This window comes from Heterodontus francisci, chromosome 18 (genome assembly GCF_036365525.1).
Source record: "Heterodontus francisci isolate sHetFra1 chromosome 18, sHetFra1.hap1, whole genome shotgun sequence".
Classification (NCBI taxonomy): Eukaryota; Metazoa; Chordata; class Chondrichthyes; order Heterodontiformes; family Heterodontidae; genus Heterodontus; species Heterodontus francisci.
The window spans coordinates 68,054,150-68,070,618 of record NC_090388.1 but is presented as its reverse complement, the minus strand read 5'-3'; the positions used below and the strand labels follow the sequence as shown (position 1 = coordinate 68,070,618).

Genomic DNA, 16,469 nt, shown 5'->3' with positions numbered 1-16,469 from the left:
TAGCCAAGATTGGATCTGCTGCCTGTAATAAACCTTGCCTGATGTTCCTTTCCATTGTCCAAAGTGAATTGTAATATATTCAGGTGGCACTAGCAGAGACGATGAACACCAAGCATGGCCAGTTAAAGGAAATGTTTATGTCATTAGCATAATATACAAGTACATTACACTGCTTCCCCATTCAAAAGAAAGTATTTTTCTTTTTGTTTCTCTTCAACAAACTATATCTACAAATCAAGTTAATAACTGGTTTACAAAGGAGCCCGCTTGATTGACACCCTATCCACAAACATTTACTCCCTCCACCACCAACACACAGCGGCAACAGTGTGTACCGTCTAGAAGATGCACTGCAGCAACGTAGCAAGGCTCCTTCGACAGCACCTTCCAAACTCGCGACCTGTACCACCTAGAAGGACAAGGACAGCAGATGCACGGGAACACCACCATCTGCAGGTTCCCCTCCAAGCCATGCATCATCCTGACTTGGAATTATATCACCATTCCTTCACTGTCGCTGGATCAAAATCCTGGAACTCCCTTCCTAACAGCACTGTGGGTGTACCTACCCCACATGGACTGCAGTGGTTCAAGAAGGCAGCTCACCCCCACCTTCTCAAGGGCAATGAGGGATGGGCAATAAATGCTGGCCTAGCCAGCGACGCCCACATCCTATGAATCAATAAAAAAAAGGTCTTCTGAATTCTGTACAGGATTTGGTGTAGAGTTAGGTTTTGGACTGCTTGGTTTTGGTTCAGTGCTTAAAGAAGATCTTGTATCTTTCTCAAAAATTGGTACTTCAGACACTGAACTCTGAACTGGTTCAAACTATGGCATGAGCTTGTGATCAAGCGGATAATGCTCATGTTTTGGTTCATCCCTTGCTGGAATCATGTGATCTGCATGAACTTTTTTCACCTTTCCTTCAATTTCAACCAAGTATCTTTTGGTTCCAAACACCTCTAACACATTTCCCATATCCCATTTGTGTGACCTGTGGGGGGACTCCTAACACAAACTTGCTCATTTTACCTGAAACTGTTTGTGTTATGCTAATGTTTTTGACTGAACTGCTTGTGTTCAACTTTAGCAGTCAAGTTTGGTAGGACCAGACTCAAATGTGTCCTTAACCTTCTCTTCATCAAAAGCTCAGCAGGTGTATACCCTGTAGTGGAGTGTGGGATTGTTCTATACTTCAGCAGGAAATTAGCCAACTGCTATTTCATACTGAAATTTGAACACCCATGCAGCACTTGTTTCTTGAGTGTTTCTTTAACTATCCTAATGCATCTTCAAGCTGCTCCATTTGATGCTGGATGATAAGGAGGAGTGAGGGTATGTTTGATACAGTTTTACTTCATGAAATTTTGGAACAGAGCAGAATGAAAGTGAAGACCATTATCTGAGATAAGCTCCTCTGGTAAACCAAGCAAAAATAGACTAACTCGTCTATTGTTTGTTCAGCAGTGGTGTTTTGACCCATCTTCTTGACTTTGATCCACTTCGAGTAGCTGTTGATGAGTATAAAGAAATTGTTATTTTACTTCTCACAAAAGTCTACGTGAACTCTTTTTGAAATGATCGAGTTGGCCATGGCCACAATTGTCTTGGCAGATAGTATATTTGCTAACCAGTGATTCTACATCACTGTTCAGACAAGGCTAATAAACAAAATCTCTTGCTATGAATTTCATACTGACTATTCCTGTGTGTTCAGTGTCGATTTCTGCCAGCATCTCTTCTGTCAAAGAACTAGGTACCACCACTCTATGACCCCACTTAATGCAGCCCTGTTCACATGACAACTCATTGCAACGATTGTGGAACGATTTCAGTTCCGCGTCTGTACACCGGTCAAATTCTGTCCATCCATTCAATGTCTGTTCGCAGACTTTTTTCAACACTGAGTCTTTGAGTTTCAGCTGCAATTTCAGTTGATGTGGTTGGAAAGTCATCATCTACTACTGTTGTAAAGTTTGCACCTTCGCAGTCTGCTTCTGAGTCCTCATGCAGCAAACATGACAGACAGTATGTCAGCGATAGCATTCTCTTTTGAACTGTAATATTTGATGTTGTATTTGTACTGAGAGAAGTACAGCCCACTGCTGCATCCTTGATACTGCAATTGTTGGTATTGCAGACTTTGGCCCCAGAATAGCTACTAGAGGTTTATGAATTGTTAGTAGTGTAAAGTTTCTACCCAACAAAAACTGGTGAAACGTATTGATTCCAAGCGCTTCCTTTTCTATCTGCGCATAGTTGTGTTCACTCTTGGTCAGCGTACACAACACAAATGCTATGGCCTTCTCTTGACCATTTTCCATGACATGACTGTTCACTGTTCCAACTCTATAGTTTGAAGTATCACTTGCTAGCTTCAGGTCACAATTTTTTTTCTTAATTCGTTCATGGGATGTGAGCATTGCTGTCGAAGCCAGCATTTGTTGCCCATCCCTAATTGCCCTTGAGAAGGTGGTGGTGAGCTGCCTTCTTGAACCACTGCAGTCCATGTGGTGTAGGTACATCCACAGTGCTGTTAGGGAGGAAGTTCTAGGTTTTTGATCCAGCGACAGTGAAGGAGCTGCAATATAGTTCCAAGTCAGGATGGTGTGTGACTTGGTGGGGACTTGCAGGTGGTGGTGTTCCCATGTGTCTGCTGACCTTGAAACGTGTCATATTGAACAAGTAGTGGATCACTCATCAAGCTTCTCTTACATTCATTATAGGTATCTTGTGCTTTAGGCCATTCCCATTTCACATCTTTCTTCAAAAGCTCACAGATTGGAGCTAACACCGTCGCAAGTTCAGACAGAAATCATGAGTAGTATTAGACCATGCTGAGAAAAGATCTAAGCTCAGACACATCTCTTGGCTTTGGGGCATTGACAGTAGCCTCTGTCTTCTCTTTCACTGGCTGTAGTCCTTTCTCATTGATTTTCAAGCCAAGGTACACTACCTCAGATTGCACGAAAGCTCACTGCTGTTTTTCAGCTTCACATTGTGATCATTGAGCCTTTTTAACATTTCATCCAACACTTGAAGATTCTCTTCCTCTGTTGTGGTCATGATCAACAAATTATCCTGATTGCACAAGCAATGCAGCACTCCTTGCAAAATCATATCCATTGTAGCTTGGAAGATTTTTGGAGAAGACTTCACACCATCGGGCCGCTTCATGAAGGAGTCTAACCCCATATGCGTGTTTATTGTAAGATACTGCTGACTCTCTCAATCTACATTGAGCTGTGCATAAGCATGGGACAAATCCAACTTCGTGAATAACTTGAATCTTGCTAACTCCGCATATAAATCTTGACAGGTCGGTATTGGATACTGCGCATCATCCACTGCCTGCTTGATTGTGATTTTGTAGTCCCCACATAGTCTTACGCATTTGGCTGACTTGATGTTATGGCCACGTGATGAGGGCTGTGAGTGGTTCCCACTGTTCAACTCCCACCTGACCGTAGCAAGTGTTTTTTGTTATTAGGGTTTAACCCCTTTGTGTTTTATTTGTCAAATAAACAGATGTTCTTGTAGGTTTAAAACAGAATATAAATTTATTGAGCAATATGCCTTATCCTGAAATTGTCGCGTGTGCGCATGAGTGCACACACGAGAGAGAGCTAGAGAGGACAAGGGGCAGGTGGCTTTCAAGTAAGGTAGGGTTTGGGGGGTTCACTGTAAACCTGTTGAATGGTCTTGGAGGTCAAGTTCTCTTTGGTTGCAGGCCTGAGATGTTTGTAGATTTCTCTGTTGGTTGAAAGTTCAGTTTGAAGACAGAGGATCACTTGCAAATCACTGCTGCACAAGTTGGAAATGTAGAATTCACAGCAGGGCGCCCTTTTTCTTGGCTTGTTGGATTTTTTTCCCAGCTCTTAGCTGGACAAGCTCTTGGTGATGTTTCTTCCAGGGTCTCCCTTTCTATCTCTCTTTAGGGAGCTACCTTTAAAGCTAATAGTTTCTCACATCTCGCCTCTGCTGGGAGACAGGGACTTCCTCCCTGTGGTGCCCAACAATGGCCCAGTATGTGGGTACTTCACACCTTCTTTGTTTCAGGAGAACCCATTCAATTCAAAAAATGTCTCCTGGTGGATTCAGGATGGGTATAGTTGAGACCTCTTTGTTTTGAATGTATTCTTTTGTCTTTACCAGACAGTTTGAACGTACAAAGCTAAGTCGTTTAACCTTTGGCAGCCATGTTTTAGCACATTGTCCATTTTTAATAAAAGAAAAGTCCATTTTTATAACTCCTCAGGGTGAGTTCTGTATTTTCAATTTTATGCATTTTGCATGAGCGTAACACTTGGACATTACTACAATTGGGCTTGTCCAATCACTGTGATCAGTTTTCATAGCACACCATTTCTCTCTAGCTTTCTTAGTTGCTCTTCAGCCTGGGTTTTGAGAGCATAAGGAACTGGTCCAGCCTTGCTGGTTTTGCGTCAGGCTTCATTAGGATGCAAGCTTTCACACTGATTATGCCTTCATAGCTGTCCTCAAAAATGTTGCTGTAGCTATTCAACAGCTGATCAAGCTTCCTGGTCATTTCAACATGCTTCTAGTCTAACTTCAGTTTGCAAAGCTAGTCTTTGCCCATTAATGTTGGTTTGTTGACATATCTCACTACAACAATGGATAACTTCAGGAACTTGCCCATATAGTGGACATTGCACTCCATTTTTCTGCACATTTCTAACACCTCACCAGCGTAGGTTTTCAACTGAACTGTGCTGTCAGTTAGAGGTACTTCACTGACTTTGCTCTCATAATGGAGCAATTTATAGCTGTATCAGTGCACATGTTGATGTACTGTTGAGTTACCAACACCTTTGTACAAATGTCTCTGTCATTTGAGTGATTGCTGGTGGCATAAATGCTGTTCAGCCCTCGCTCCTCTTTGCTTAGACACTCTGGATTCACTTTAAGATTATGAACTCCACCCATGTGATGTCGCGGTTTTCCCACTACCACTGGAATGAGTTCCCTTTCCTGCTTTCGTCTTCGCTCGGCAAGCAGTTGCGAAATGTCCTTTCATTTAACAATTAAAGCACTTGGCATTTCTGTACTGGCATGCTTCCGACAGCAATAACAAACACTAAACCACTATCACCAGCACTCTTCTGACTAGGTCTGTCCACTTTAGGCTTGGCAGTGGACAGACGCTGTACTGTCGCTGGACAAAATTCCTGAGCATTCTTTGATGCCATCTCCATAGAAAGAGCAATCATGCAAGCTAGCTCAAATGTATGATTTTTGTGTTCAGTGCCTTCGGTTGGATTCTTTCGTCCACCAATTCACATGCAAATCTATCTCGTAATGCATGCCGAGGAATGTGCCAAAGTTGCAATGTAGTGATTTATACATTCTTCAGTACCAAAATGTACTCACCAAATGTTTCACTATCTTTCTGATTTATGGTTCTATATTTGTAGCTTTCTGCTATCTCTAGTGGCTTAGGGTCGAAATGTTCCTCCAACTTGGTGACTGTTTTGAATGACCCATCTTTTGCCTTGTCCTGCGTCCAAGAATTGACTTAATTCTGAGTCTTGATCTCTTCATTTTCATCTTTGAGTTGAAAAATATTATTAGCTCTGAAAAACATGTCCATTCTGAATGGTTCTCGAGCCCTCTCATATGTTCCTAGCCTTCCAAAGTATCCCATGGGTGCAGCCATATTGTCCCATTTCCAAATTCACTGTAACCCAGTAAACATTTTATTGTGGCTGTCCATGGCAGTGACACCTAAAACCAGTTTAGTTGGTGGTTGAAAATATTCTCTTACCCAATTAAGCACTTTGAATCCGGTGCACATTAGGACCCTGTGGCATCCCATTCAACTGGGAGACAGTTTGAGGCTCCCACCTCTCACAATCCAGCCAAAATCTCTGCCATCTGAGCAGATAGGTCACTTGGAGCAGGCTGATCTTGTTCACTGTAGTCCTGCTGCTGGTTGCTGCCTATATTTACAAACATTGATCTCATCCTCCTTGCCATTTTCTGTAATATATCCGGGTGGCACTAGCAGAGACAATGCACACCAAGCATGGACAGATCAAGGAAGTGTTTATTTACGTCATCACATCATTACATCATTAGCATAATATACAAATACATTACATGAATAATGAGATGTTTTGTTAAATTAAAGCAACTCATCATAGACGATCAAGCCTTATTTAAATTGGTTTCCAGAACCTATTCTGAGTGAAACTTGAGGCTTCAAAATAGCTATTTTCATCTTATTCCATGACAAGTTACTTCCTCCCATTCCAGTTTGTAACACTTGACATTGCCTGTCAGCTGTAAAGCAGCTTAATCTGGGATCGTGGACTTGTGTGCCATCAATTGGAAGTATGCTTCAAGTGGGGGAGGAAGTTAGCAGACTGTTACTTTCTGGCAGCTGAGTGGGAACTGACACTACTCATGCAAGGAAGCCTGAATGACTAACAGCCATGAGAATCCCAAATTGTAATTGCCTGATCAGGAGCCAAGAGTTTATCTGTTGGAATTATTGGGCTATTATGTTTCATTTTGGAAAATGTGGGCTGGGTAGATGTGTTAGGTCATCAATCTAGTACACTACTTGAAGGACAATGCCAGCAGTACTGTAGCAGCTCAGCTTATAGGAGGCAGCAGGAGACAATATTTTTTCAGCCATCGTTGACCAATAAACTGGGGTTTGGAAGGGCAGATGGTTCCATAATTAACTCTATGCTTGGCCACCTCCTCTTTCTATATACTACTCTTGGTGACATCATCCAAAGAAAGAGGGTCAGCTTCCACATGTATGCTGATGATGCCCAGCTCTACCACTCCACCCCGCCACTGTGTCTGTGTTGCCAGTCTTGAATGAGTTGCTTTTTCCTCTAGTGAAACAATGGGGCGACTGAAGCCATCATCTTCGGTCCTTGCCACTAATGCTGTATCATTGACACCAGTTACCTCCACCTCCCAGCCTCAGGTGAACCAGACTATTAGCAGTCAAGATGGCCCATTTGACCCTCAGTTGAGTTCCAACACTCCATCACAAAGACCTCTTACTTCCACCTCCATAACATCTTGAGGATATGATAAGGCACTATATAAAAGCAAGTTCGTTCGTTCTTTTGAGCCTTTCTGGCAGCAGAGTTCAAGTTGATGGAATGCAAGTCTGTGCTTAAGTTTTCCCATGGTAAAATGTTGTCTGCCTTAACTGTGCCACCAGGGAGAGCTGTTGAGGGTGCTTCAAGAGAATGGGGAAATTAAAAGGTTGAGTTTCAAACCCCATCCAAAGCTACTTTCACAAAATTCCTAATGGCCAGTTAATGGAGCCATAATAGCAAAGATCTGGAAGCAAGTCATCTCACCCATTCCTCGTGTGGAAAATAGTACTTTACAAAAACTGGAGCTATTTGCAAAATGAATGGGGTGAGCGTTTTATGAAAGCCACCTTTTTAGCAGATATTTGTTAACAGTTTCAGATCAACTCTACGGGGAAACCATTTTTGATTACTAAAAGGATTTGGATAACGCAGCAACACATCTTTTTATGCACTTTCTTTTCAATGGGAAATGCCTGTAATGTGTATTTTAAAATATTTTTGAAATGTAAATGTAGTGGTAATTACTGAAATATTTTTTCACCACAGTATGTTGTTGAAACAGTTTTCATGGTTCAAATAGCTGGCTCGGGCATGATGGGCTGAATGGACTTCTGCGCTGTACATTTCTATAATTCTGTAACATTGCCCGTCTCTCGCCCTGCCTCAGCCCAGCTCCTGCTGAAACGTTTATCTGTGTCCTTATCAATTCCAGATTAGCCTATTCCAGTGCTTTCCTGGTCAGTCTCCCATCCTCTATGCTCTGTGCATTTCAGCTCATCCAAAACTACCCACATTCCAGCCTGCACCAAGTCTCGCTCACCTATTACTCTTGTCCTTGCCATGCTTCTTTGTTTCCCAGTTCCCCCCCTCATTGCATCCAATTTAAAATTCTCATCCTTGTGTTTAAATCTCTTCGGAGCTTACCCCTCCCTATCTTTGTCACCACTTCCAGTCTTACAATCACCCAGAACTCTGCATTCCTTCAATTTGGCCTCTTGTTCATCCCACCCTCCTTTTGTCCTGTCATTGCTGATTGTGCCTTCAGTTGTCTTGATGCAGTACTCTGGAATTCTTTCCTTTTGTCCCTCTGTTTCTCAACCTGCATATCCTTTAAGACTTTCCTTATCTCCCCTTAATCTTGGCATACATTTTTATCGAATCACAACTCTGATTTGCCTTGAGATGTTTTCCTACGTTAGAAGCATTTTGCAAATCCAATTGTTGTTGATTCATAGTTAATTTAGTGGATTATTATTTGGTAATTTTAATTAATGCTCTCGAACAATGATTCTTACAGCAGGAAGTATTAATATAGTGCACAGATATTTTCTTTGTGTTGTTTTCATCTACCAGATGCAATATTTTAATGACTATATTTAATGCATCTTTTCCAATGTTTACCATTGAGTTTTTGGTGTCTTCTTCATCAAACCCTTTCTGTTGAAATTGTGGTATGATTTTATCCAAAACCTTTTTTTTTTGCAAATTCTCTCCTTTTCATAGAATCGTACAGCGCAGAGGAAGGCCATTTGGCCATCATGCCTGTGCCAAGTTTTTAAAACAGCTATTCAGTTAGTCCCACTCCCCTGCATTTTCCCTATCGCCTTGCAAATTTTTCCTTTTCAAGTATATATCCCTTATTTTATGTTACTATTGAAACTGCTTCTACCACCCTTCTGGGCAGTAAATTCCAGATCATTGTAAATCGCTGTGTAAAATGAAAATATACCTCACCTCCCCTCTGGTTCTTCTCCTTGAAGGGTGTTTCTGGGTTTTGATTCCAGGGAGACTGAGCTTAGGCAGCGAGTAATAGGCACAGTGCTTGTCTGATGTCTGATGTCTCCACACGCACACACTTTCCAATACGAATTACTGGATGTTAATCAGAAACCTGGCTGATTTGTCTCCTCCCTTGATGCTGAGACAAATGTAATCCTCCAGCTACTGTCCCAGCTGAAATTCGAACCTGGGATTTTCTGGTGTGTGGCTTAATGCTACATTGGAGGTTAGTTTTACCTACTTGGCCTTTGGGGCTGCCAAAACGTTCCCAAAGCAAGAATTCTGAGCAATTTTATAACAATTTGAATATCTAAATGTGAAAAAATGTCATGGTTTGTAACATTTGTTCACTTTTTGTGTTGCTGCTTTTAGTATAATAGTCGGAATGAAACTGATACAGAAGAAAATAGGTCGCGAATTCAAAAAACGCTGGTGAGGGACAAATGTTGCCAGACAGACCACCATCATCATGGCTGCTGTGAACCAGGTATGTTGAAATGTCCTTGCAAATCAGCTTCACAAAATTATTTAAGCATCAGTGGAAATCTCCAAAATTCTTCTTCTGTTTCGTATCATCTGACCCCCGCCTTCCCCTCCCACCTTTGTAACATGTTGCTGAAACTGACAACAGATTTGTACCGTGGAATTGATGACATACTTGTGAACAACCTCTTGGAGACCCACCTGGGAGGTAGTTCTGGGGTACACAGTGCGGTCCTGTCTTTTGTCATTGATAAACCGAAGTGGCATTGTCATTGTAGAATAAGGGCCTGAAAGGGTTAATATTTGAGACTGAGAGAGTAACCCCCTCCATGTTGTAGTGATGATGTAATAGTCATATGGGTATTAGGCTGAGAAGAAGCTAAGAGCAGCACGAGGTGTGCTGGCTAGACAGGCTTATGGAGAGTGTAAATAATTATATATGTTTATAATAAATGAGTTATTCTTTAGCCCTACAAAGGACCCAAGACTTCTTTGAGCAATACTCAACCTATGCTACAACAACCGTATGATACAACCGTATCTCCAACACAGAAGTCCTCGAGGCGGCCAACATCCCCAGTTTATACACACTACTGAGTCAGCAGCGCTTGAGATGGCTTGGCCATGTGAGCCGCACGGGAGATGGCAGGATCCCCAAAGACACATTGTACAGCGAGCTCGCCACTGGTATCAGACCCACCGGCCGTCCACGTCTCCGCTTTAAAGACGTCTGCAAATGCGACATGAAGTCCTGTGACATTGATCACAAGTCGTGGGAGTCAGTTGCCAGCGATCGTCAGAGCTGGCGGGCAGCCATAAAGGCGGGGCTAAAGTGTGGCGAGTCGAAGAGACTTAGCAGTTGGCAGGAAAAAAGACAGAAGCGCAAGGAGAGAGCCAACTGTGTAACAGCCCCGACAAACAAATTTTTCTGCAGCACCTGTGGAAGAGTCTGTCACTCTAGAATTGGCCTTTATAGCCACTCCAGGCGCTGCTCCACAAACCACTGACCACCTCCAGGCACTTACCCATTGTCTCTCGAGACAAGGAGGTCAAAGAAGAAGAAGTGGTAAACAAAAAATTTAAAGAAAATACTTGCTGGTACAGTAGAGCCTGAAGACTGAAGAAAACTGCTGACCTGCAGAAGAGGCTGTGAAACTCTCCAGAGCTGCTCTGACACAGACAGTTGGGGAGTCAGTGCACAGAAATACAGGCTGCACCACAGAAGCGTAGTGGCCTGCAAGAAGAATTCAGCGATTGGGCGAGTCACGATACTGACGGTCAGGGTAACAAGCCTTTTGGAAAGGTTGAGGTAATTTTCTAATGGCATTGTGCACAGAAAAAAAAGGGGGAAAGAAGACAAATCCTGCACTCGGGCTGAACGCGAGGGCGAAGAGCGGGAAATCTCCAAAAAGCGCGAGAACTCTCCAAGAATGTGGACACCTCCATTAAAGCAAACAAGCCAAAAAGAAAAACAAAATTTCTTAAAGGGGAACAGCAAAGAATGGATGCTTTCATTAATCATAGAGTTATACAGCACAGAAACAGGTCCTTTGGCCCATCGTATCTATGCCGGTCATCAAGCACCTAACTATTCTAATCCCATTTTCCAGCACTTGGCCTGTAGCCTTGTATGTTATGGCGTTTCAAGTGCTCATCTAAATACTATTTAAATACTTTGAGGGTTTCTGCCTCTACCACCTCTTCAGACAGTGTGTTCCAGATTCCAACCACCCTCTGGGTGAAATTTGTTTTCCTCAAATCCCCTCTAAACTTCCTGACCCCTAACTTAAATCTATGTCCCCTGGTTGTTGACCCCTCCGTTAATGGAAAAAGTTTCTTCCTATCTAACCTATCAATGCCCCTCATCATTTTGTATACCTCAATCATGTCCCCCCTTAGCCTTCTCTGCTCTAAGGAAAGCAACGCTAGCCTTTTCAGTCTCTCTCCTCTGCACCCTCTCCAGTGCAATCACATCCTTCCTATAGTGTGGTACACAGAACTGTTAATGATTTTTACAGACTGGCTGAGAGGTGTGAGTACGGAGAACTGAAGTCTGAGTTGACCAGGGAATGAATAGTAGTGGGAATAGCTGACGAGTCCTTGTCAGACCTCCTGCAGTCCAAAGATGACCTCACATTCAAGAAAGCAATTAAAATAGTGCAACAGGCAGAAGTCCGAAGACAAAACAGAGCTACTCTGAGGCCTGAGAGAGACCTTGGATCAGAAAAAATCCAGTGACGGTTCAGTTCCTGAAGCCCAGGATGGAAAAACGATCTCCGGATAAGAAGGTACACACAGGTGAGAGGGTGCAAGACACTGGGAAACTATGCCAGCACTGTGGAGCTAGAAAGACCCACAGACGTGATCAGTGTCCTGCTAATAAAGCAGAATGGCAGGCCACTTTGGAAAGATATGCCAGAGCAAGAACCCTTCTCTTAAATTTACAAAACAAAAAGCCTTCGCACACACACGCACACACGAGGTGGAACAACGTCCAGTGGAAGATAAACCAGGAGACTTCCGAGGGGAAATTAATGACCCCAATCAGGGATTTTGGATGGCAGACATCTATGTCAATGGACATATTACTAATTTCTAATTGGACACAGTTTTGTCACACCAAGAGCGATGGTTCACAAGACATTTCTTCCAATCAGCAGACATACAATTGCATGGTCCGGGAGGGATCCAACTGAAGGTGAAGGGTAAGCTTCAAGCAACTCTCTAATATAAAGGAAGACAGATTATGGAAACCCGATACATTTTGGAAAACCAAGAATTTTCCCTGTTGAGCAGAAAAGCATGCTTAGACCGACATCTACTCAAAAAGATGGATGAACTCAAACAGCCAACGACAAACCGTCACTTTCAAGGAGACTATCCCAAACTGTTTATGGGTCAAGGAAGGCTGAAGACGAAGTATAAAATTAACACTAAAAGAAGATACGAGACCGGTATGAACCTTCACACCCAGAAAGATACTATACCTGTTGATGAACCAAGTACACAATCAGCTGGAAGAGATGACCAGAATCGGAGTCATTTCCTCCGTCATGAAACCTATGGAGTGGTGTTTGCCTATAATTCCAGTTCCAAAGCCAAATGGTATTCTCCGTATCTGTGTATTTAACACAGCGTAACAAAGCAGTGAAAAGGGAAATTCATCCTATGTCAATGGTGGATGAAAGCCTGGCAAAGCTATCCAAAAGCATAAGGTTAAATAAACCCGACGCAAACAGTGGCTTTTGGCAGGTTCCTTTGGATAAGCAGTCAAGGTTACTCACAACATTTATCACACCATTTGGAAGATTTTGCTTCAATTGTCTTGTTTTTGGGATAACTTTTGCACCTGAAATCTTCCAAAGGACCATGACCAACATTCTGCAAGGCCTCAAACGTGATATGTCACATGGATGACATCCTGGTGCATGGAGCTTCCATAGAAGAACATGACCAGAGAGTAAAAGTGGTCTTTAGCATGAGCCCTTCTTCCTGAAGATGACTTAATGACAAATGTGAATTTTCCAAGATGTCCATCCATTTCTTGGGACCCATAGTAAGTAACAATGGCATAATGGCAGATCTGCAAAAGACGAGAGCCATCAATGAGTTTCCAACTGCAACTTCTGTCCAAAAGCTCTAAAGAGTTCTTGCAATGGTGAATCAATTTGCCGAATTTTTACCTCATCTGCTACAGGTAACTGAGCCATTATGGCAACTCCTGAAAAAAGATCAAGCGTGGTGTTGGAGTTCAGATCATGAGCAGGCATTCCGAAAGATTCAAGAAATGTTAATTTTTGCACACTATAACTATATACTACCAACAACGATTGCTGCAGATGCCTCATTTCACAGGGTTAGGGGCAGTCCTTTTCCAAGAACAGCTTGATGGTTGTCAAAGAGTCCTAGCAAAACTGAAGTCGATGGGAATCGGGAAAAACTCTCCGCTGGTTGGAGTCGTACCTAGCGCAAAGGAAGGTGGTTGTGGTTGTTGGAGGTCAATCATCTGAACTCCAGGACATCACTGCAGAAGTTGCTCAGGGTAGTGTCCTAGCCCACCATCTTCAGCTGCTTCATCAATGACCTTCCTTCAATCATAAGGTCAGAAGTGGGATGTTCGCTGATGATTGCACAATGTTCAGCACCATTCGTGACTCCTCAGATACTGAAGCAGTCCGTGTAGAAATGCAGTAAGACCTGGACAATATCCAGACTTGGGCTGATGTGTGGTACGAATGTTACTTGCCACTTAAGTGCCAGGTAATGACCATCTCCAACAAGAGAGAATCTAACCATTTCCCCTTGACATTCAAAGGCATTACCATCACTGAATCCCCCACTATCAACATCCTAGGGGCTACCATTGACCAGAAACTGAACTGGAGTAGCCATATAAATACCGTAGCTACAAGATAGGTCAGAGGCTAGGAATCCTGCGGCGAGTAACTCACCACCTGACTCCCCAAAGCCTCCCACAAGGCACAAGTCAGGAGTGTAATGGAATACTCTCCATTTGCCTGGATGGGTGCAGCTCCAACAACACTCAAGAAGCTCCACACCATTCAGGACAAAGCAGCCCGATTGATTGGCAACCCATCTACAAACATTTACACCCTCTACTACCTATGCACAGTGGCAGCAGTGTGTACCATCTACAAGATGCACTGCATTAACATTCCAAGGCTCCTTAGACAGCACCTTCCAAACCCGCGACCTCTACCAACTAGATTAGATTAGATTAGAGATACAGCACTGAAACAGGCCCTTCGGCCCACCGAGTCTGTGCCGACCATCAACCACCCATTTATACTAATCCTACACTAATCCCATATTCCTACCAAACATCCCCACCTGTCCCTATATTTCCCTACCACCTACCTATACTAGTGACAATTTTTTATAATGGCCAATTTACCTACCAACCTGCAAGTCTTTTGGCTTGTGGGAGGAAACCGGAGCACCCGGAGAAAACCCACGCAGACACAGGGAGAACTTGCAAACTCCACACAGGCAGTACCCAGAATCGAACCCGGGTCCCTGGAGCTGTGAGGCTGCAGTGCTAACCACTGCGCCACTGTGCCGCCCCTACCAACTAGAAGGACAAGGGCAGCAAATGCATGGGAACACCACTTGCAAATTCCCCTCCAAGCCTCACACCATCCTGGCTTGCAGAAATGCAGAGCATGGGCTCAGTCATCAGTGTGGTAGCCAGGAATATCTAAAGACATAGAAAACATGGTTTTAAACTGCCAAGTATGTGCAATACATAGATCAGAACAGAGAAAACCTTTGATTACAACAACATTTCTAACCAGACCCTGGGAATGGCTAGGGATGGATTTATTTATGCATAACGGAAAATCCTATATAATCGTGATCGATTATTTCTCATGATCGATTGAAGTGAACAGGGTGTACTCAACAATTTTGCAGATCTTTGTGGTGCATGGTATGCCTGATAAAGTTATGTCAGGCAATGGACAACAGTTTGCAAATGAATACTTCACACAATTTGCAAGAAAATGGGGATTTGAACATCTCATGAGTTCGTCACGATTTCCTCAGTTGAACGACGAGGCCGAAAGAGAAGCACTGTTGAAGAAGAATGAAGATCTTTCAACCGGATTGATTAACTATTGAACTACTCCGTTGTTGTGTGGACTATTACCTTTTGAGCTGTTGATGGGGAGGAAGATCAAAAACCCAATTTCCCGTTTTGCCTAGAAAACTACTTCCGGGGCTAGACGTCAAAGACTACTGAAAAGTCCAAAAAGAGAAGTGCTGCAGGAACCAACAAGCTCACAAATACAACAAAAGATTTGATATCAGAAACTTACCTCCGCCAAAGGAAGGCAAGAAGTTATGGATACGAGACCTAGAATGGGAAGGTGTTGTCATCCAAAAAGAAGAAAATTATCAGAGATCGTATCTAATATGCACGGCAGAGAGTACTGTATGACAAAATAGGAGAGACATTATCTCTATTCCGCAGAAGCAACAATCAGTCATTTATCTGGACGAACCAGATGATGATCAAGAAACCCAGAGTCAACAGGATACTACAAACATTAGTCAAGGTCATCCAAGTTGTCCACAAAGTCTTTCAAGCAAGACTACCGATCTTCTGAACCCAATAAGAACACGTTCAGGGAAAGTCGTGAAGCCTCCTGATGGGCTGAATTTATGAAGGACAGAGACTTGGGGGGAGACGAGGTAGTATGTAAAGTCAAAATGAATGAATGTATATATATAAAAAATAGATAGGGACAAAGACTTGGGGAGAGATGTAGTATAAGGGCCTGAAAGGGTTAATGTTTGAGCCAGTGAGAGAGAGCCCTATCCACTGTAGTGATGATGATGGGTCACATGGGTATTAGGTTGTAAAGAAGCTAGAAGTAGCATGAGGTGTGCTGGCTGGACAGGCTTATGGAGAGTGTAAATAGTTCTATTTGTATATAATAAATGAGTTATTCTTTAGTCCTCCAAAGAACCCGAGACTTCTTTAAACAACACTCGACCTACACTACAACAATGCAATGGGCGGCACAGTGGCGCAGTGGTTAGCACCGCAGCCTCACAGCTCCAGCGACCCGGGTTCAATTCTGGGTACTGCCTGTGTGGAGTTTGCAAGTTCTCCCTGTGTCTGCGTGGGTTTCCTCCGGGTGCTCCGGTTTCCTCCCACATGCCAAAGACTTGCAGGGTAATAGGTTAATTGGCCATTATAAATTGCCCCTAGTATAGGTAGGTGGTAGGGAAATATAGGGACAGGTGGGGATGTGGTAGGAATATGGAATTAGGGTAGGATTAGTATAAATGGGTGGTTGATGGTTGGCATAGACGCGGTGGGTCGAAGGGCCTGTTTCAGTGCCGTATCTCTAAACTAAACTAAACAACAGTCATGAAAGGCGCCAACCCGCAAACCTTTAATAATCATTTTATGTATTTCCCACTAAGAAGTCAAGAGTAGCTTTAATCCACTGCAGTGTCCAAATATTACAATGACTTTTCTACCTTGTTCACCTTCATTGCTTTCTACTTCCCTTCTCGATCCAGCATTTTTTGTTTTTATTATAGTGGCTTGGTGTGTTATTGTTTATTTGATACAGATTATCTTGCTTTCTT

At 43.0% G+C, this 16,469-nt stretch overlaps 1 protein-coding gene across 6 annotated transcripts in view; it reads left to right on the top strand.

The window, feature by feature from the left end:
• znf800a (zinc finger protein 800a) overlaps nt 1–16,469 on the top strand; it is a 115,052-nt gene that overhangs the window by 55,936 nt on the left and 42,647 nt on the right. For all 6 annotated transcript variants that reach the window (XM_068050918.1, XM_068050914.1, XM_068050915.1 and 3 more), the window contains exon 3: nt 9,237–9,351. In XM_068050918.1, coding sequence (XP_067907019.1) covers nt 9,237–9,351 — 115 coding nt within the window. The remainder of the gene's footprint in view (nt 1–9,236; nt 9,352–16,469) is intronic.